General features: G+C 40.8%; 1 protein-coding gene across 5 annotated transcripts in view; it reads left to right on the top strand.

Moving 5' to 3' along the window:
• ADGRF2 (adhesion G protein-coupled receptor F2) overlaps nucleotides 1–23,341 on the top strand; it is a 39,931-nt gene that overhangs the window by 12,403 nt on the left and 4,187 nt on the right. For all 5 annotated transcript variants that reach the window (XM_033093752.1, XM_033093790.1, XM_033093761.1 and 2 more), the window contains 7 exons: nucleotides 2,618–2,720; nucleotides 7,565–7,607; nucleotides 8,310–8,461; nucleotides 10,337–10,570; nucleotides 11,554–12,915; nucleotides 17,902–17,943; nucleotides 21,160–21,219. In XM_033093752.1, the coding sequence (XP_032949643.1) occupies nucleotides 2,649–2,720; nucleotides 7,565–7,607; nucleotides 8,310–8,461; nucleotides 10,337–10,570; nucleotides 11,554–12,915; nucleotides 17,902–17,943; nucleotides 21,160–21,219 (1,965 nt within the window). In that variant the 5' untranslated portion in view covers nucleotides 2,618–2,648. The remainder of the gene's footprint in view (nucleotides 1–2,617; nucleotides 2,721–7,564; nucleotides 7,608–8,309; nucleotides 8,462–10,336; nucleotides 10,571–11,553; nucleotides 12,916–17,901; nucleotides 17,944–21,159; nucleotides 21,220–23,341) is intronic.

A 23,341-nucleotide genomic window follows, 5' to 3' on the forward strand; every position in this document is an offset into this window, starting at 1 on the left:
TACACTCCAGCTACCCCTGCACATCAGGGAGGTGTGGGATGGCCTCGGGAAGGAGGTCTGAACCAATACAGACCTGTGGCTTTTCAAAAGAAAATGGGGTCAGAGGCTCTGGTGGGGGTGGGAATTGGTAGGGGGAGTGAGTGGTCAAAAGATTGGACTCATGCTGCTATTTTGTCACCTACACCCTTTTGCTTCACCTAAACTTTTGCTTTCATAGAACTGGAAAAAGAGCTAATATGAAAAGGCTTAATGTGAACAAATCTGGAAGAAAAATGATTCTATTTAAGTCCAGATTAAAACATGCCACTTTATTTAAAGAGCAATCAGTTTTATAAGCAAAATACAAAAAGAGTCAATTTCAGAAAATGATCTTTCTAGTTAAAAGAATAGAAAAAAAAAGCTAAAATTGCAGTAAAATTAGAGTCACACAGTTGCTGACACTTGGGGAAAGATAGCATTCTATAGACGTGGTCCCAGGTCTTTTACGACAAGGTAGACATGGATTGTAAAAAAGATGTTAGAAAATTCTGGGCTGTAGGTAGCAGCATTACTACCAAAAAAAAAAAATTCTGCAATGTCTAGTGAAGGTCATTACTACATAATAAAAAGTGCTCATTTGTCATATATAGAAACATAATTTTAGTAATCAAAAAGCATTTTAATAACAATTATAAATTCACTATACTTAAAATTTAAACCAAAATGACAATATAATAAAAAATTTTTCAATACAACATCTTAAAATTTTTAAGCAAATAGAATGGTCTTCATTTTGATTTGTGGACCTTCATATTTATTCAACTCCTCTTCCTTTTATTTTTTTAAATCTATTGAGTATATGGGTTGAGGAGTGTTAACTCTATGAAAATCTGTTGTCTTGCTTGTCTTGTTGTCATTCCTTAAATCAGTATTTATTTATTTATTATTTAAAAATTTTTAAATTAAATTTCTTTGGTTAGTAAAATTATATAGGTTTCAAGTGTGCAAGTCTATAATATATCATCTATATATTGCATTGTGTGTTCACTTACCAGAGTCAGTTCCCTTTCCATCACCATACATTTGATCCCCTTTACCCTCTTTTGCCGTCCCCTATGCCCTTATCTTCTGGTAACCACTAAACCGTTATCTGTGTCTATGATTTTTTTGTTTGTTTGTCTGTTTGTTGCTTTATCATGTCTTGTTTATTTGTTGCCTTAAATCACTTTTTAAAAATTAGTTTTGAGTAAGAGGAAGAACATTCTATATGATGAGAATTTTAATATAAAGTAATACATTTCAGAAAAACGTGGACTCATGTTCAGATTTTATGAGAATTGATGTCACCAAATTTATCACTGGTTTTATTTTTTCCATTTTTGATGATTTTACGCAAAGCAGTAACTGTACTGGTGATGATTCTCATAAGTCAGGTTGATGACTTGCCTCCTGGAATTTTCATCCATTTGAATGAGTTAGGTTGGAATAAAGGATGCAAACATGACTGCAATTTACTTAAAAATGTATGGCCGTCTGGTTTGCTACTAAATACATTAAAAATGATGAGCAACAAAATTATCCTTTTGCTCAAAGAACTACAGACCTTCAAAAAACTGTGTTGACAATAGACTGAAACAGATAATGCAAACTATTTTAAATAATCATTGGATTTCAGGGGAAATTCAGCTAGGCAAGTATTTCAACGCAGTAACCAGGATTTAAATATACATTCTGCTTAATCTTGAAAATAATGGCATTGTTTGCTACAGATTTATTCATGGTTTGGATAAAGACTATTTCTTTTTGGCTGAAAATGGTCATCCATTGCAAAAGTCCCTGGCCTTTGTGGGTGACAGCCACGTCTTCTGACTCCTTCCATCTGAAAGCAAAGAAACAGCAAATGCCTTTCAAAGAGGATCTCACTCAGGATGAAAAATATTAAAATTGTTAACATTTAATATGAAAATCTTCAACTGACATGAGTCCTCTTTAGAGCACAGAGCCTGATGCAAGTCGTCAGCTCTTTCCCACGTTCCCTCCCTCTCTTTCCTCTTCCTTCATTTAGTATATCGTGTCCCCGTCATTGTGCCAAGGCACTGACCGAGGTGCCAAGGAATCAATTCAATTTTGACAGCAGTTTTGGCAGAAATAAGTTGCTATCTACTTATGAAAATACAGCTCCAGGATTAGGTGGGAAAGAGGGACAATAGGCCAAACCTGGTGCTTACTCTCCTTCAAAATATGTTTCTAGGCTGAGTTTACACATAGGAATTCCGAGTCACGTTCCACCGTAGCCACCCACATGTTTCTCAGCCCTGCCTAACCCAAGAGTGAGCCATCATTCCCGCTCCCTGAACACGGGCTGTTATTTCTTACACCCGGGCAGACAGCTCCTTTGGAGGGCTTCCCACGTGAGGCATCACGTGCAAGCTGACCACGGAGGCGGGAGGTTATGTCACCAAAGGCTTGCGCCTCCCTGGGCAGCCTCCCGGTGAAGGGAATGGGGAACCACGGGGAGTCCACCTCTGGGACAGGGACTAAGGCCAGAACCCAATCTCCTTAGCTGACAGGGTCGGCCGTGGCATGGAACTTGGAAAGCTTCAGATTGGAGACGTTTTGCCGTGTCGTTTATTTTCAGAGCAGCAAGAACGGCCGCTCTGTGAAAGACGATGAATCATACGCTTTTGCTGTGCTGCTTAGTGTTTCTTTGGCCCACAGAGTCCTGCAGGACATTATGCCAGGTAAGAGAAGGGGGAAGGGAGGATGACATGGTCGGGAGAGCAAATGGAAAACAAAACTCACCAGTTAGCCAGATCTCAATAATCCCAGCTGAAGCGTGGGGAAAAGATGGTGGTAGAAGTGTTCAACCAGAAGAAATTGCAACTACAGGTAACCAAAACCTATTTTAGCCCAACGCTGCAAATGATGTTCCCAACAACTTTTTGTGTGAGTTCCTGAAATGAAATGAGGCTCAAATGATTTAAGGGTGATAAATTCTTCTGTCCATATCCTTTGATGGTGAAGTTTTCAGTTGCTTATCATCAGGACTGTGCCAGAGGCACTTGAAAATGTGGGGGGCGGTAAGGGTGTCACCACACCTGGGAGATATTTAATGGCATTTAGTGGGCAGGACCCAGGAGTGGTCTGGCACAATGAAGTATTGTCCCGCCCACAATGACGTCTCCTTTGAGAAACCTGATTCTGAACACCATGGATAGGCTGGAAGGAACAATGTACAACTCAGATATTTAATGGTTAATCAAAGTCTAACTGGGATGGGGTTTGTAGCAATTAGCTGTTTGTAAAATTTGTGGGGCAGTGAGCCCTATGGCTCTCTCTGGAATATTTTTCCTCATGCAATAAGTCATTTTAATTTTCATATTAGTTACTTATTAAAAATAAGGTATGGAGAATCATTGAGAGAGAGAGGACATAAAGCTCTTTGGAGTTTCTTGGGAAAAGAGTATTATAATTTGACCACAAGATCAAGAAGGGAGCTTTGAGGTCAACTGGTGAAGCCTCACTCCTTTATTTGGGAAACTGAGGCCCATGGTGTGGAATGTGAATTTCTTGAAGTCACATATGTACTTCGTTAAAGGGCCAAGGCCAGGACCTCTGTCTTCAGATTCTCAGTTTCTTGTTCTTTCCATTTTAATATGTGCCTTCTTAAGAAGAGCCTTCTTAGGAGAGAATGACTTTGGAAATTCTTTCTAAGAGTTTCCAAGTAATATTTACTTTACACTCCAAGTACTTTGCCCTTGGGTGGATTTCTCCATGACTCCTCTTCACCCCAACACTGAGCTAGTGCCTAGTTTCTGGGAGAGTTGAGAGACCCCTTCAGACAGAACTTTTCCAGGCGGCATCCCAACCCAGCAGCATGGTACTATTTTCTTCCTTCATTTTCTCATCTACATTTTCCCACAGGACAGAACTTGGAGAGTAGGCAGAGCATCTGAGGTCAGCTTTGTTTTCTTGATGATTGGGGATCACCTTGCCATTCCATCCTTTTCTTCTGATTAAGCAAGTTGCTGGATGCTGAGCTCCTGGGTGCTACCCATCTCCTGACCTGCCTACTCACTGAGGCAGCTCTGCAGGTTTAGCAGGTGACAGGTTTTCAAGTGTTGTTTCTTTCTCCCGTCACAGTATTTATTTGAGAATTATTGATAGCTGAAGCTAAAGTGGCCCATATTGGATGCCGCCCTAGAAATGAAATGACCAGGAGTTGTATATGGATGTGCTTTGACAAATTAACTGGAAAGAAGTGAGTCAGGTCCTTCACGTAAGAAGACAGTTTGCAGAATTCCTTGTAAACAGCACACCATGGCCTTCTGCCCACATATATGATAAATATAATGCGATTTCACTGGATTCTGTTGAATCGGCCAAGTATTATGCAGAGTTGTTCACTCTTATGTGCTTTATTATGGCGTGTTGGAGACAACGGTCCTCTCCGGATGGGCTTAGGGCATCTTGAAATGCTTGTACTTCTACACAGCCTCCTCTGACTTCTCCACTTAGATGTGGGTTGATTTGGTGGAAAGAGCAGCATTGTAGGAGTTAGGAGAGCTGAGTTCTAGTCCCAGATCTAAGAGGAACGCCCTGCGTGGCCTGTGCAAGTCACCTCATCTATCTACTCCTTGGCGCCTTGAACTTGGACTTTCTTTTTCCTTATCTGTAAAATGAGGGGGTTGGACTGGCTGACCTATAAGGTCTTTCAGAACTCTGAAAATATTATTTTAGTATTGTTGTTCAGTGGAAGGAAATTAACTCCTCCACGTATATAATAAGGCTTGATTCTCTTGATTGTGAGGTGAGAAGTCATCTTACATCAGTACTTTGAAGGATGTCGTATTCTGTGAATCCTCTGTGCTACCTTCTTCACCTTGGGCAGACCCCAAATGCTCACTTCAGGTTCTTCATAAATTCTCATTTGGTAGAGAAAATGGAAAAGTCAGCTTTGTTTATTGATAGAGATAAGCAATATTGTGAAGAAGAAAGGGACATGAACTTCAAGTGTTAGTCACTCAGCTGAGTCACTGAATTTCTAGTTTCTTCCCCAGCGGTTGAGATCTGGGAATGTAAGTTGGAGTACTTGTACCAAGGCTCTTTCTAGCCACTAGAGGGAAAACTTCTGGGGCACAAACAGGGAGGTTCAGACTCACTCTCCACACACCCACATACACATATGTGTATGTACATATGAGGTCTGACAATTAAGTTCGCGAACTCATCCTAGAAAAAGTGCTACTTACCTCATTTCTGAATATCACTACTGTCACCTTCGAAGTACTCCCCGTGGGGAGCTATGCACTGACGCCAGCGCTTAGTGGACCCTTCAGAGCAATTTTGGAACCCTTTTTCTGGAAGTGCCGTCTGAGCTGTTATCATATTACCCTTGATGTCCTGAATGTCATAAAAATGTCTTCCTTTCAATATTTCCTTTATCTTCGGGTAAAGAAAGAAGTCATTGGGGGCCAGATCAAGTGAGTAGGGAGGGTGTTCCAATACAGTTATTTGTTTACTGACTAAAAATTCCCTCACAGACAGTGACGTATGAGCTGGTGTATTGTCGTGTTGTAAGAGCCATGAATTGTTGGCGAAAAGTTCAGGTTGTTTTCATGTTTTTCACGCAGCCTTTTCAGCACTTCCAAATAGTAAACTTAGTTAACTGTTTGTCTAGTTGGTACAAATTCATAATGAATAATCCCTCTGATATCAAAAAAGGTTAGCAACATCGTTGCAACGAGTTCGCAATTGTCTGACCTCATATATGCCAGTATACACATACATACCAATATGTATGTGCACATATATGTACAAGACACTGATCTAGCTACTTAGGGAGATATAAAGAAGCACAATATATTATCCATGTTCTTAAGGAACTTACAATTTAATTGAGAACATAATGTGCACATATAAAAAAAATTAGATAGTAAGATAGCAGGTCAGATGAGTGTATGCCATGCATTGAATGAGAGGTAGGGGTAATAAATCTTACAGGAGCCAGAGAGGAAAAGATGCATCATTTAATATTGGATCAGGAAAGTCTTCTTGTAGGAGGCAAATGAGCTTTGAATGTGATAGATGTTCAGTAAGCCTATTTTCAGAGAATAATAATGATGGTGAAAATCTTATATACCACTTATAATATTCCAGGCCCAGTTCTAAGTGCTTTCCACAGATGATCTCATTTATTCCTCATAAAAATGATCTGAGGCAAGTGTTGTACAATTATAGTACCATACTTCCTACTCTTTTTTATGGATAAGGAAACTGAGGCTCAGACGGTGATCTTTCCCAGGGTCTCGAGTGGCAGTGCTGGGATTTGAACCCAGACAGTCTGCTGCCAGAGCACACTCCTTGGCTTCTCAGTGAAGGATCCAGTATCATATGGATGGGTGGGGAAAAGAGGGGCTTCTAATCAAGAGAGGTGGGAATACTCATGATAAGGGGGAGCCAGGTTTTGGGGGGGACCCCTCTTAAAGAAAGCGAATACGAAATTACAAATACAAAATTAAAGGAAAAGTGAATATTTACTTAGAATGACAGAAATAATCACAATAAATATTAAATTTAGAAGTGCTGAAGACTATTACATTCAATAATTACTCAGCATTATTCAGTAAAAAATTCAGTAAAATACCAGTATTTTTATAAATGAATTGTACAGATTTTTATTCCTACATTTTTGGCTGCATACTTGCATGTCAGTAATTTTGTAATCATTTTTTCTGTAGAGGGAATAGAAAGATTATTCAGTCTTTCCTCTAGCATTGCTGATTAACTTTCTTTTTATTATTCTAGGTTAGAAAAATATCCTTCAGCTTCTCAATTCATTGTTAGTAATACCATATAAATATGTAGAACTGTTGCCAAATTTGGGAAAACCTGTAGCAAATTTCTTTCATATATGATCTACAAAGTATCACGGCACTTTCTTAGAATTTTTGTTCTGAGACTAATTGTAACTACACCTAGAATTAATGACACTTATGAATTGATGTCCTCGTGGTAATGTGGAAATGACTGCCAACTATATAAGTCCTATTAAATCCAAACTAAACACATACCGAACTCAGCTTCTACTTGTCCAGATTCCATAAATAGCTGCACCTTCTCTAGTTCCATCCAAAATGAGGGAGAGTGTGAAGGAGGGGGAGTTAGAGTGGCAAAAAATAATGGTTTGAACAGATGGTGGTTAAACTATTTTGCTTTTGAAAATTTAATAAACCATACGATCATTTGAACACATTGCGAGATCTTCTCTTAGTGCTTTGAAGGGGCCCATACAAGCAAAGGATTCTGAAGCTTAACCTTCACTACCTTCCCAGTAAATCTACCTCTGCTCATGAAATATTTCCTGGATAGAATGTGGTCCATCCTTACTGGAGTGGAAGGAGGGTTCCTACTGTCCAGGCTGACGGGAAATAGGTCATGGGACATATTTCATGGTCTTAGCTTTTGATGGCTTCCTGGCCTCCAGCTGATTCAGATGTGTTTGTTTATCCCTGACTAAAGTGAATCTTTGGGTTGATATATCAACAATTGATATTGACGTGAATTTTGATTTTTCCCTTTCTAGGCTGCCAGCAAAAACAAGGCGAAGGTGTCTGCCAAACCACACGGTATGTTGGCAGCAGTTACCAATCAAATGGAAGTTCTGTTCATGTATTGCAATAAAGGGCCATTCTCAGCCCTGTACTATGGTGTGGCAGATGGTACTCCTTGACGCCTTGCATTTGGACTTTCATTTTATTTTTCTCATATTAAATTGTACTGTTGACCCCTGCTTTCCTTTCCTCCCAGGACCCTCTGCTCTATCTTGGTCTGGAATTCTTTGCTATAAATCCTTTGGATTGAGCCACTTCAGACTGGGGCAGTAACTAGAACAGATCTGTGAGCACTCTTTGATGATGTAACTCATTATAAAGTTCTGTAGCTGAGAGTTTTCTTAGAGACCCTCAGGGCCAGTATTCTGGGGAGCTCTGGAGAACTGAGGAGGTGCTCAGGGGGTTCCTGTGGGGTGTGAGAGTGACCTAGTGGACAGAACTGTGGGTTCCTTCCTCTCGCTTCGATTGGTCCGGCTCCACTTTTATCTAGTTTACACATTTGAGCTCCGGGTAAGATTTTGTTGGAAACAACAGTAGTGTGTCACAGAACTATATGACCATCACTGATGTATTTTAATGTTCCTCCACTTTACAAAGAAAAGACACCTGATGTCCACAGGATTTATGCGCCTTTAGGTGATGACACCTTTGTGACTGGCGCCTGCAGCCCAGAGCCCAGACCTCTCCATCTGACTCTGGTACCTTTTATCTTCCCAGATGTATGTGATGGCTTCTGTGTGGACGATTCCCACTGCAGTCAACCTTGCCCTCCAGACACTCTGGGAAATATGGGGTTTTTATGTAGGCAGAAGAAATGGCACAAGATCACTGATACCTGCCGGACTCTCACCCCCCTCAGCCTCTTTGAGGTAAGATCCTTTCTCTCCCATGCAAAGTGGAGCCCAAATTAGCAATGCATATTGCATTGGATGAGAGAGAGAGATAGAGCTCCAGGTGGCTGGTTTGCACAAATCCCCTCTCTTTACACAGAATGGCATTCTTAACTTGGGGCATGTAGTGTGTGCTCCAGCCTCCCACACCTTTCCTCACACAAAGCAACCTGATCGCTTAGGTCAGAGCTAGAAGGGCTCTCTACGATTATCACTTACCACGACGTACTTTTCCATTTTCACTCTTAGCTCTTTAATACCCCAAAGCCTTTCTACTCAATATGCCCTTCAGTGACCAGCAGCACCGGGCATTTCTGAGAGCTTTTTAGACATTTGGAATTCGGGCCCCACCCCAGACCTGCTGAATCCTAATCTGCATTTTATCAAGATCCCCAGGTGAGTTCTGTGCTAGTAAGAGAAGAGAGTTGACCTAAAGGGAAAGACTTCATTGTCAAACAAATGAACACATTTCCACATACACTTAAGAAATTACACATTAAAAAAAATCAAATTCTAATAAATGAAATCAGGTCAGAAATATTATTTCTTCTCCTTTTGTGTCTTTTTCTCCTCTTCTAGTAGAGGTGCTACCTTTCTGAAGTTGAGCTCCTGATTCCTTAAAAGAAGGCAATGCTTTAGCGTTTCTTGCGTCCTAACAACATTCCCGTCCCGTTGGGAGGCGTGGCCATACCTGAAGTTCCCCAACCAGACTTCAAAAGGCTGCCCACCCATAATTTGAGGGACCTGGCAGAGGTACACACAGAGACCCACATACCGTATGTCTTCATAGTTAAATGCTTTTAATCAAGCTCATGAGCTGCTAAATAAAATTCTGTTCTGCCGGCCTCCCATCCCGGATTCCATCCTGTCCCATGAGGATGGTGGAACGCCACGGCCACACGTCCATCACCCTGAACAAAGGTGTCCCTTTGACACCTCTCAGGCCTATGGGTGAGCACACTGCTGGCAGCACAGATTTAGGGAAGGCCCTGGAAATGAGCTCGGAGTTGTCAAGTAGAAAATTCAGGGGTCTAGACACAGGGCCTTGGGTTCTGGGTAGGTATATCCTCTGGACCGTGGGTGTGTCCCATGTGAAGGGGCAGGCTGGAGAAGCACCAGAAAGGGGTCTGCCAAAGCGAGGTTTGGCAATTTTTTTTCTGTAAAGGCTACATAGTAAATATTCTGTGGGTCATATGTCTCTGTTGCATCTGCTCAACTCTGCCATTGTAGCACAGAGCAGCTTAGACAATAGTTATAATGAATGAGCACGGCTGAGTCCCAATAAAACTTCCTTTACACAAAGTAGGCAGCCAGCCTGGGGCCATCGTTTGCCACCTCTGCTTTAAAGTGTGGGACCCAGAGCCTGAATCTGTGGGAGATACCATCTATCACTATTTTTAGTCATTCTTCTATCTTGGTGTTCTAGTTGACTCATTCCAATCTAGTTCAGAATTTCTATTTTTAAATTATGCTTATGTCTCATGCTTTGCCCCTCGGGAGGAATAAAAAACAAGCTTAAACGGCACTAGAAACTTACTTATATGCACAGGATATACCGACAGTACATATCCACAGAAGGGGTCTGAAGTGGTATGCTAAAGATAATAGCTGCTATTTGGGAGCAGGGGCTTCAGGAGTAGGCAGCTGGCAAGCTGGGACTTCCATTTTCTGCTCAAACACCTTGGTGTTGGGCAAATCATTCCACAGCAGATGTGACTCTGAAAATGTCAAACAGAAAAACATTATGCAACATGCAATTGTGTAATAAGGCTGCCCTACATTTCAGTGAAGGTGCTTTTACACTTAAAGCAAAAGTCACATAATAAAGACTTCTTTCTGTTTGCCATTTCTTAGGAGAACTTAAGCTCGGTTTCACCATTTTCAGAAAATATAAAAATAAATAAGTATCCCCAAAAGTCGGAGACCATTACAGATCTGTTGATGCAAAAGTGTCCGAAGGATTTGTCCTGTATCCTTGCGAACATTCAGCATTCTCCCCGGATCCCAGGAAACATCGCCGTCATCGTGCAGCTACTACACAACATCTCCACAGCGGTAGTAACGGATGTCGACGAGGCAAAGATGCAGGTGACTGGCCTTGAGTATCTGGGGAGAACTTTTCATTTTGTTTTAGGTTTTTTGGTGGGGAAGGAAAGCAGGTTAGCGTATATGTGAGTTTTGGGGGGTCTGAGGAGATCATGGTTTTCACCTCCGTATCTCCAACACCTACCTAGCATGGTAAGCGTTCGCTAAATCTTTACTGGAGAAAGAATGAATAAATAATGGAAAAAGTGAGTACATTCAATCAACAAACATTTGGAGAGAGCACTTACTGCGTGCAGGGCTGGACATTGGAGTAAGCTCTTCCAATGCACATTTTGGCTCCTGAAAGAAAACCCCTGAGGATCATTCTAGTCCTCTAGTCTCTCCTGCGGAGAGAGACTTTTCTCTGTGAGTCAGAACAGGTGGCTAACATGGAAAATAACTGACTGCAAAGAAAGCAGCCATACATCTCTGCTGCAGAAATGTGAAATGGATCTGGACCCATTTCTTTTGTTTTTGATCTTTGAAGTAGAGGATATAGTAAAAGGAAGGTTGAGCCTCTGGGTCAATCTCCAGTTTGATACCTTCCTGTGCAGGGTCCTGCACACAGTTGGGATTTCATAGATGGTAGTTATGTAGTGGGTACTCTGACCAGGGTAAGCGAATTGCTAGTGTCGCCCAGGTGTGAAGCGGAACTGACGACGGAAGCGAGCGTGGTGAAGGCTGCCTTCTTGCCTGTCTCACTGCATAACTGGGGAGGCATTGCACAGATGGGAGGGGGGCAGCTCCCTTGTAGCTCTACAGTCCAACTCAAACTCCTGCGTCATGGGAGTCCCCGGGGTTTCTCATCAAGATGCTGATTCTGATTCCTTAAGTCTGGGGTGGGGCCTGATATTCTGACTCTTTAAGAGGTTCCCAGGGGATGCTTATGTTGCTGGTTGGAGGACCACCTTTTATAAAAGTGAAGCTTGAATGTCCTGGCAGAGTCAGAGAGGGTATCAGTACTAATGCCGGTTCTTCGTTGACAGAGTTACAGCATCATGGCCAACCACATTCTTAACAGCAAAAGCATCTCAAACTGGACCTTCATCCCTGAGAAAAACAGCAGCTGTGTCCTGCTACACTCAGTCAATTCCTTTGCAAGAAAGCTACTTGTACACAAACATTCCATTGACATATCGGATGTCTTCATTCATACTATAGGCACCACCGTATCTGGAGAGAACAGTGGAAAGAATTTAACTTTTTCAATGAGAGTTAATGACACCAACACTGAGGTCGCTGGGAGGGTGCTGATCAGTAGAGATGAACTTCGAAAGTTGCCTTCCGCTTCTCAGGTCGTCAGCATTGCATTTCCAACTCTTGGAGCCATCTTAGAAGCCAGCCTTTTGGGAAAGGTCACGGTGAACGGGCTTGTCCTGTCTGTCATTTTGCCCAAGGAACTGAAACGAATCTTATTGACTTTTGAAAAGATCAGCAAGTTAGAGGAGAGCAGGACGCAGTGTGTTGGCTGGCACTCCTTGGAGAGCAGATGGGACCAGCAGGCCTGTCAAATGATCCAAGAAAACTTCCAACAAGCTGTCTGCAAATGTAGGCCAAGCAAGTTGTTTACCTCGTTCTCCATTCTCATGTCCCCCCACAGCTTGGAGCGTCCCATCCTGATTTACATCACGTACATAGGACTGGGCATTTCTATTTGCAGCTTGATCCTTTGCTTGTCCATCGAGGCCTTGGTTTGGGACCGAGTGACGAAGACCGAGATCTCGTATTTACGCCACTTGTGCATCGCTAATGTTGCGGCCACCTTGCTGATGGCTGATGTGTGGTTCATCGTGGCTTCCTTTCTTAGTGGTCCCACGACACACCACGATGGATGTGTGGCAGCGACATTTTTTGTTCATTTCTTTTACCTTTCTGTGTTTTTCTGGATGCTTGCCAAAGCACTCCTTATCCTCTATGGAATCCTGATTGTTTTCCATACACTGCCCAAGTCCGTCCTGGTGGCATCTCTCTTTTCAGTGGGCTATGGGTGCCCTTTGGTCATTGCTGTTATCACGGTGGCTGCCACTGAGCCTGGCAAAGGCTACCTACGGCCTGAGGCCTGCTGGCTCAATTGGGACACGACCAAGGCCCTTCTGGCCTTCGTGGTCCCAGCTCTGACCATTGTGGTCGTAAATCTGATCACAGTCACGGTGGTGATTGTCAAGACCCGGCGAGCCACCATCGGCAGTTCCATGTTCCAGGAGGTGAGAGCCATCGTGAGAATCAGTAAGAATATCGCCATCCTCACACCACTGCTGGGACTGACCTGGGGATTTGGAATAGCTATCGTCATCAACGACAGATCCCTGGCCTTCCACATTCTCTTCTCCTTGCTCAATGCGTTCCAGGTAAGTCCAGACGTTTCTGATCCAGTCCAAAGTGAAAAAATTCAGGAATACGTTTTATGATCAGGAGGTTGTGGCATCGCATCACTTTATAGAACAAGAAATTTAGAATAGCATATTGGGTGAGGAAATAAGCTTTTGTTCCAGAAAGGCCTAGGTTCAAATCTTGACTCTCTCATTTACTAATGTGCAGCATTTTCCTGGGATATTTGCTTAACTTTTCCAAGCCATATTTTCCTCACTTATAAAATGGGTATAATGTGCCCACTTCATAGGAGTGTTTGGAAAAATGAAATAAAATAGTGAATGGGAAAGCACCAAGTACTAAAATGACCTAAAGTTTATAAATAGACTAACAGTAGGCTGAGATGTTACTGTTTAGAAATTAAACAATAGCATTTCCCCCAAAATCTAGGTGTGTAACTGGAGGTATTTACACGAGCACATTTACATATATTCTATTTAGAATATTTAGTTACCATTGGAAACCACCTTATTTTAATGAAGCAAACCATATAGAGTAATATTAAAGACAGTTTGCCCTCTACTCTCCTCTCTTACCTCACCTCTGTGAGTTAAACCATGTTCACAGTTTCGTGTGTCCTTGTCAAATTTTTTATGCTTATATACAAATATATTTTCACATAATATAGGGATTAAAAAGAACTGTATAGTATTATGCAACTTACTTTTTCAGTTATAAATACATCCTGGCATCTTAACAGGTTACTATGTTCATCTATATCTATATCTATATATATAGATAGATATAGATATGTATATAGGGGGTACCACAAAATTATATACACATGACTTGTAGTCATCTTTTGTTATCAGTATATATTAAAGTGTTACAATTTGGATACATTTTTTTCCTTTCTTAAAATGTGTATACATTTTTTGACACCCTCTGTGTGTGTGTGTGTGTGTGTGTGTGTGTGTGTGTATAGATATGTAATCTTTAATGGCTTCATGGTATTCCATATTCAATAATTCTTTTCTTGATTGAAATTTTTTTCTTCATTACTTTTCTGTCACAGTGTACCAATGAGTTAAAGTTTATTATAGTGAATGTTAAATTTGCAGATAGCAACTAATTGAAAAGAAAGTTTTAATTGTTTTAAAGACCTCTAAAACGTTCATATTGAAAATAGGCTTATTTTCAAATTAACATTTTACCTAATGGATAATAGAGATTTTAACTCAAATATTTTCTCATTTTTCTCTTTCAAAATTTAAGTATAAATGATTTCATTTTGTAATGAGCATTTCAATGCGTTGAACATCAAAGAAAAGTTCATAGACGAGAACAATCATAATATTAATAATAGTAGAGGTGTCTTATCTTTGATATCTGTTTTGTTTCTTGCATTTCTATAGGATAGATTAATGGTACCCTATATTTTTTTGTATAGTGCTTAGGAACTATCAATTGCCTTACCCATGTTTATGCAGCTAATCCCTGGTAGAACTGGGATAAAAACCGAGCATTCTGAAATTTCTGTTCAGCATATCCCATGGTTATTTGTCATGAACTTAATGAGTCCATGTCTTCTTACTTCTCAGCATTTTCTTTTCCTTGTCTCCCTTGGGGCCATCTTAACTGTGATTATTGTTTTGGACTAGGCTGTGAGCACTTGTATTTTGGTACCATTAGCTCCTTTACCTGTCATAACAGGATCAACTTATAATTTCAACTCAATTTCTGCCTCGACTTCTGGTAAGGAGGAGGGTGGGGACCATTTAAGTACCAGTACCGATGGGTCCGTGAGAAGCTAAGAGCAGGGTTTGGGTGAAGGGCAGACACATGAGCAGGCATTAGGCAGTGGTCTGCTGGAGCTGGCTTGTACCGGCTCAGGAGAGCTGACTATGATATTTTTAGGAATTTTGTGAGTTGGTTGTAAACACAGACATCATTAACAATTAAATTACATACACTTTCAATTAAATCATTTATATTAAAAACAAAGGTCATACATCCTCAAAACACATCACTTCCTAATTGTTTTCTACATTTTCTATGCTCTTGAGGTTATTTGTATCTATTGTATCTGTAGAGTGAAAATACCGCATAATGATGTGCTCATCTCTTCCTAACTCCATGGTCAGTGATGTCAGGTTGCTAGATTTAAATCAACCCTGGTGGGAATATTTAACCATGGAGTCTGGTGAATGCTACCGTGTTTGCCCGAAAATAAGACCTAACTGGAAAATAAGCCCTAGCATGATTTTCAATAAGACATCCCTTGAAAATGAGCCCTACTGGTACAATTTAGGAGAATTGGTTATTGCTATGTCCCAGCATGTCAGTGGATCAGGGCATTCTTGGAAGGAGGGAAAGGACAGCCATAGATCTAGTGAGGTGGGAGGCAGGAACAACTGCGTAGGAAGAAGCAGGGTGAGCAGAGTCTTAGAATGAACTGAGTCGAGGGGCAACTGAGGCCGATGGAACAGACGGAGAAGTCAGACTCCTGAACACACTGAGAGGTCTACAAGATGTAGGGGAAAGGCCCTTTTAAAGGTTCCTGGTCCTCGACCCATGGAAGCACCTCCACCGGTTTTGAAGCTCAACCATCCCCATTACTAGGGGAGGATTGTCAGACAGTCAGTTCCTGCCTTGAATGCTCCTTTGTCCATCCATAACTTCGGTTGGTATCCTCTCTTGTATTTACTGAGAGTACCTCTGGGCTGGGTAAGGTGTGGCGATCCATATCATAACGAGGTCGTTTATAAACAACATAAATTTACTTCTTGAATTTCTGGAACCTGGGAAGTCCAAGCTCAAGGCATGCGCAGGATTTGGTGTCTAGTGAGAGCTTGCTTCTTGTATCACCTCACACGGTGGAGGGGACAAGAGAGCTGTCTGGGGCCTCTTTTATCAGGACGCTAATCTCTTTCATGAGGATTCTGCCCTCGTGACGTAATCACCTCCCAAAGGCATGCCGGCAAATACCTTCACACTGGGCGTTAGGATTTAACCTATGAATTTGAGGGGAGGGACACAAATATCCAGTCTACAGCAATAAAGCACACATTTTAAAACCTGGGAGAACACCCTGAGATTTATCTGTTCACATTGCGCTTTATGTACGAAACAAGATGCAGAGAAGCTGCTCCCACTGAATTCCTCTCAATCAGAAACTGAGCTTTATGATTACTATTTTCTCCAAATTTTCTGTGTAACTTTTCCCAAGGGGCCACAGACGAATGTAAAGCGATCCTAGTGGAATATTTCCCTGTTACATATTTACAGTTATACAGATGCAGATTGCACAATAAAGAAATTAATCACACACACACAGACACACACACAAATACATAGAGACATCATATTTATTATTATGTTGTGCCAAGCATTATGCCAAATGTTGCAGATATAAATTTAATTATTCCAACCTCAAAAAATTGAAAATCTTACAAGGAAAGAAATTCTTCTTAGTCCTTGAGCTAAAGGAACATACAGTTCTGTGGTGGTGGAGGAAATAGACTAGAATTATGGTGCCCAGATCTTTACACAATTTACTTCCTGGGAAACATTCCTGGAGATTCTGATTTAATATATATTCCTAGTGCCCAAAACCAGACTGGCATGTATTTGTCCCAAGCATTTTTGTACAAATGATACTTTGTAATCTGATGGATCACACCATCAACAACATTTTGCTAGTAGACCAATGACAGGTTTCAATAGTTACCTTATAGGCTAAGAGTGTCACACAAAAAAAGCAATCAGAGAGAAGCACTCTAAGCTTTGAGGCCCTGCTGGACTGGCTGAATGGAGAGATGTGTTTTAGTGCATTTGGAGAAATGGATTAGAAATGGTCATGTAGGTGACTGAAGTCCTACACCTCTCAGCTGAGCTTCTACAAATCATGGTAGCAGTAGGCTTGGTATTGTTTCTGCTGAAGACCGCCTGGTTGTAATGTCTTTATTATTTTGTATTAAACCCATGTGCTTTGACAGACCTCTGCCTGGGTAAGCGTTCCTATTTGATTATGAAATCAGAGCAGCTTAACAAGGATGCCTAAATCAAAGGTCATTATCTCACTTCTCTTCGCAGGTGAGCCAATACCTGAGTAACCACGCCTTCAAGAGAAATTCTGTCTGATGAATGTTGTTATCTATCACATTTTGAAAGTAGAATTTCTGAGCTTCCTTTTCCTTATCTGCAGCATGGGATGCCTACTTAGCCTCTTGATTCCAGGGTGGTTTGTGCCACTACATATGAAAACAAACAAACAAACCGAAAACTCAAATGGACTGTAATGGTAGAGGAATAACCTTCTTTTGACTTCAGTGGTATCCATCTCTATGCATGACAAGAGATATGAGAGCTAATTCATTCCCTCTATATCGTCACATTCGGAGTACTTATTTTTCAGTCCCCATTATGTGCTTAGACACTCAATCTGTTTGGGGTCCTCGCTTTTCTGAGGATCCATGAACTTGATTTTTCTTTGCAAGTTTTTGGTTGTGCATGGGGGAAGGAGACTGAGGGTGTTAATCTGAGCAAAGCTGAGCATAGTTGCTTTTGCTTTTTTCTGTGGAAGTTTCTTTCACTACTGATCCTTCAGCATCTGCAAGGCTGCCATCTATTGCCTAACCTCTCCTCTGACTCTTGCTTGGACCATTATATTCTGGTGAGATACACAGCTCCTGAGCAAAATACTTTTATTTTGCTCAAATTAAAAAGAAATTCCTGTAATATTTTTGTATGAATCACAGACCTCGGTCTGTTTTGTTTCCTCAGGAATCCCAAGTGTCTAAAACCGGCTGGCACATGGAAGGTGCTCAATCAATATTTGTTGAATGAATGAATGTATGTGTTATGACCTTAAAATAAGAAAGTCAAAGATTAAATAACATTTTATTTTCATTTTATTATTTTGATCAGTTCTGGAATCGCAACTGATAATTAGCGCTGGTATTTCTTGTTATTTTTCTTATTATTTTATAAATGGCTCTTTTTCCCTCTTCTGTCTTTCTCAGGGCTTCTTTATCTTGGTGTTTGGAACAATCCTGGATCCAAAGGTACTGTAAATTATTCTTGTTGCTTTTTTTCTGTATTATCAGTACTTGGCCCTGAAATGCTTACTTGCAAAGCCCGCTTACTGAGGGTCTTTCAACTCAAGCATTTGTGCAGACACTTGAAAAGGACATCACTCTTATTTATGATGCAGGTATTACCTGCCATCTTTGAAGCTCTTACGGGTCTAAACATTTTATGTATATTTGTGCTAATCCTTAAAACAATCTTGGGTATTCCTATTTTCAGTTTTACGGATGAGGAAACAGATTCAGAGTCATTAAGTAGCTTGCATATGATTGCTAAAGAACCCACTCTAACTAGCTGAAGCCGAAAAGAAATTTAGTCAATCTCACGATATCATCTTTGGGAAGGTCACTCTTTGGCTTGAAAGCATTGAGGCTACACAGTAGGAAGAATTCCAATTTACAGCACAGAACTGCTCCAAATGAGTCACCCTCCCTACTTTGCTGAACAAAGAAGCATAGCTCACCAAGCCAATGCCAGACAGTGGATGCTAAGCTAGAGTTGCTGCTTCTGTTGAATTAGAGATCACCTCCATCCTTCCTGTTGGGGACCCCTGACACCTGTTTCTTGAATTGTCATGTCTGATTGGCTGAGCCCAGGCCACATGGCTGAATCTTAGCTACAAGGGAGGCTGGGAAAGTGAGTTCCTGGCTTCTACCTTGAAGAGCAATAGACTCAAAGAAGGGAATTCTCCAAATACAGAGAGTGTGTATAGGCAGTGGGTGGTGAAAACAACAAATAAAAACTAAACAAATGAATAAAACATCAAATGTTTAGTCAGGCTTCTATGATCACCCTCTTACCGTTGTACTATACTACCTCTTGAAATGAGACAAGCAAATGACTCTCTCAGATGTAGATGTAAATACCTTTACTGCAGGGTTTATTTTTTAATTAATTGACTAATTAATTAATTTTACTATCAATGCCATTCTATTATTAAGTCAATGTGAAAGGTTTGTGAAAGAGGCATTTCACAATTGTCCTTTCATTTTCTTAAGAGGATGCCATAACCTAATAAAATTATTCAGAGGTGAAAGAGTATTATTCTTTTAGTCTTGATATTTCTGTGTGCTAGCTGTGTGTGCCATTGAAGAGTTCCTTAACTCTCATGAACCTCACTTTCCTCAATGATGTGCTTTCCCTGCCTTTTCTACTAGATTATGGTAAAGAACAAAAGCGATTTTCCAAGTGCAAACACAGAGGAAGCATTTAAGGTATTAGGTAGTTGTATACCACATTATTTTGTTTTTTATTAATCTAATACCACAACTAATATTTATAGCCAAAGCACCAGCAGCAGCATTATTACTTATTAGTGTACCAGTGTTAGGTGTTGTGAGATGTGCAAGGAACACTAAGACATGGAAGCTTCCACCCACCAAGATCAAATTTTACATTGAAAATTATAATGTAAAAGGTAAATGCTCAAAGGTGTCATTTTTCATAAACTAAAAGTTGTACAATAATCCCCTCTTTCCACGGGAGATGTGTTCCAAGACCCCCAGTGGATGCCTGAAAGCACAGATAGTACCAAACCTGATGTATACTATGTTTTTTCTTACACATACATTTTTATGATAAAGTTTAATTTATAAATCAGGCACAGTAAGTTAACAACAATAACTAATAAAAAAAATAGAGCAATTATAACAATATACTATAATAAAAGTTACGTGAATGTGGTTTCTCTCACTCAAAATATCTCTATACTGTACTCACCTTTTCACTTAAAGGAAGCATTTACAGCTTCTCTTTGGCATATCCGAATTGCCAGCATCACGACTCTTGCGCCTTGAGGCCATTGTTAAGTAAAATAAGAACTCGATTCCTTGTGACAATCAATCTGATAACCGAGGCGCTACTAAGTGACTAAAGGGCATGTAGTATATACAGTGCAGACACTGGACAAAGCGATAATTCACGTCCCTGGCAGATGGAGCAGGACGGTGTGAGATTTCATCACGTTACTCCGAACGGCACGCAGTTTAAAACTTATAAATTGTTTCTTTCTGGAATTTTCCATTTAATATTTTTAGACCACAGCTGACTGTGGGTAACGAAAATCAAAACGATGGAGAAGGAGGGACTCCTATATACACCAGTAGTCTTCAAACTTTTAGGATCGGTAAAAATCCGCGAGCATATATCCCCAGATGGGTTTATTATTAATTTACAAAATATGTATTATGCACATTATGAAACACAGAATTAAAGAAGGAGGAGAGGAAAGAAATTTAAATAGAGGCTCCAGTGTGTCTTCACATGTTTCAATGGAGTCTTGAGTGCACAGATCTAGACTCCAGGGAGTTCCTTCCTTCTTTGGAGTCTGTGTGTGACAAAGCATACTGCATTTTCAGGGAAGAAGGAAGTCACTCTGAGGGAGAGGAACTTAGCATACATTAACTGTGAAGACAGAACTGCCACAAGGCCTTGGAAGGTGATGACCATTTTGTACAGCAAAAGTGATAAGGGAGTAGAAATAAGAAGAGCATGCCTGAATACCGCAGGAGAGATTTAGGGAAAATGACAGGATGACCTGGAGTCAGGGGTCATGAACTCAACTCCTGTTTCTTCCTCTTAGTGGTTCATTGCCTTTGCAAGCTACTTAATCTCAGAGTCTTTATTTCCTCAGTTGTAACCTGGGGTTAATAGTACCTATCACAGGTTTATTTTCTGAATAAAATGAGATGACAGATGTGAAAAGCATTTTAAAGTTATAAAACAGAATATGATTGTTATTTATTATTTTTATTTTCTTGGTTCCAAAGACCTTTGCTACATGTAGGATTCTTTCTTTCTTTCTTTCTTTTTTTTTTTTGAACCATGGTTAGGCCCTCTAGAATGGGAGGTTTGAATAGTTGACAAACTCTTCAAGCACTCCCCCAAAATACTCCCAAAGCTAAGGTATATCAAGGAATCCTCAACCTTGTGGCTAAGTGTATTTTGTAGATACTGGGCTCACGTCCAAGGCCCTGATTTTAAGTCTCCTATGCTAGTTCCACTTTGCTTATCTCTCCGCATTTCCCCATCTTTTCCCTGACCACTCCACCAAGTTACTGATCCCTCCATATCCCACCAACAGGACCTGGCTGGTAACACACTCTCCCTCGCTTCAATATTTGCCAGGCCCAAGTACATGTGTCAATTTCTTATAATCTTTTAATTCTTAATTCCTTTCATTAACTATCCAGATCAGAGAAGCCTTAAAAAATCGAGTAAACTCTGCAAAATGGATCTCCAGAATATCAGAGGTAAAGGCTTTGTATTCATTTTTTCATTTAAAAGTTGGACAAGATAACAACAGTGCTGGAGTTTCTGGCATATGAAGTGTCGCTAAAACTATCACTTTAACGCTTATGGTATGGAGTTTTCAGAAGTGCCGAGCGAGTACTTCTTCGAACTGTTCAGATTCTTTCTGGAGTCCTGGGATCACATCCAAAGAGATGAAAGTAGACTTAAATGCATTTAGAGGAGGGCAGGTCCTTGAGGAGTGAACCTCAAAGCATGTGGCAGGAGAGCTGGTGACACAACAGCAAGGACAATGAAAAATCTCAGGGCCCTGTGACAGCCCACTAACAATGTTCTTTACGACTCCAGTTGGTTGAACCACATCCAAAGTGTGAAAATTCCAGGGAAACAAATTCGGACCCAACACAAAGCACTTTCTAATAGATTTTCAAGAGGGGCAGCCTGTCATAGAGTTGTAATAGAAGGTTAGAGGCCTGTTCAGTTGTTGGATAGTTTGCATCCTCTTTCATTTATCTTCAGTCATTTCCTGTAATTTAGAAACCATGTAGTATTGTTATGCAAAGGTGCAACCCATCAGCTGTTTTGAGTGATGCAAAAACTGGAAAATTTTTCAATGATTGCCAAAGGAGATTCAGGGTTGATTCAGCAACAACAGCAGATGCCATCTAGACTTTTCCATGCCAACAGCTGACAGGATCTGCATGGGTTAGCATGGACTGGTGTTGCAGGAGATTTGCATGGAGAGGAATGGCAGCTCATTCAAGAGGCTGGGCCCCCTGGGTAACAGCATCGCCCGGTCCCTAGATGCCTTTCTTTTCCATTCCCCCTCCCTTGCTTTTTTCTTTAGCCCTCCTCTTCTCTTTTCTTTTTCTTCCATTCATTTTCCTATCCCCTTTTGCCTTGCTCTTACTAAAGCTTTGATCTTATTCCTAGTCCTTGGTCTTCATACCTGGGAGACTGCTGACCATTCTACATCCTGTCCTTCTGAAAAACAACCCTTCCCCCCAAAAAAAAAACCCAGAAACTTCACACCATGTTTTGCTGAGAATAAAGCAGTAGTTCTAAAGCAGTGGTACTCAACCTTGGCCACGTATCAGAACTAATCAGGAAGCTTCAAAAACATTGCCCGAGTCCCACCCCTGGAGGTTCTAATTGAATTGTGGCTTGGGTTTTGGGTGATTCTAATGTTGTCATTTGGAGATCCACTCAACTAAGCTTTCCTGAGGTATCCTAGCATTGTAAATATTTTCTTCAAACCAGTCCTGCTGATGTAAGTAATCCCTACTACCTCTCTTTGCTTTGCTACCGTGCTCTCAGCGGGGAGGTCTAACTCTTCCAATCCCTTCCAATTCAGTATTGTTCCTTTCCTTATATGTTTTCAGTATTGATCCATTCATCCACCACAGGGAAATTCTGCTCTTTAGTGCTATGGAAAAATAGTCATTTTCCCCACTTTCTCTCTAGGTTGGTTTTTTATTGTTCTTTTTTTGTTTTTTTAAACATATGTCAGGATCCCAGACTTTATTATCAGTTTGTTGATTGTCTGAGTCAGTGATTTTCAATGCTGGCTTCACCTTAGAAACACCTAGAGAGCTTTTGCAAAATACCACTGTCCCGGCCCCACCCAAGACAAATTTAACCTGCAAGTCTTAGGGGTAGGGCCTAATCATTGATTTTGTTTTTGTTATTTTTTTAAATTAAAGCTCCCTAGTGATTCTAGTGTTCTGCCAGGGTTAAGAACCACTAGTCTAGGTACTAAGTAAATTTATTCTAACTTCTGGCCATCCTTCCTTCACTCTGAGTACTAGCTTTTGGCCATTGCAAGTCAGTTTTATAGGCCCAACTCAGAGGAGGCAGGCTAAGCATTTGTCCTTTCCTCTCCTGCGTAGTAGGCCTTTGGTCCCTCGGCGGCCATCCTCTACAGTCCAGATTTAACTTTTCCTCCTTGTGCTTGTCTGTGCTCATGTGGCAATACACCAGTGATTAATGTATCACCTATCTTAAGCTACATAGACTTAAAACACAAGGATATTTTAGACTCAGGCACATCACAAGAGGATGACGACAGTGTTGAGGATTTTAGCACGCCAGCTGAGAAGGAGCAATTTGAGGGATAAGGCATTT

This window comes from Rhinolophus ferrumequinum, chromosome 3, assembly GCF_004115265.2.
Source record: "Rhinolophus ferrumequinum isolate MPI-CBG mRhiFer1 chromosome 3, mRhiFer1_v1.p, whole genome shotgun sequence".
In the NCBI taxonomy this organism is placed as follows: Eukaryota; Metazoa; Chordata; class Mammalia; order Chiroptera; family Rhinolophidae; genus Rhinolophus; species Rhinolophus ferrumequinum.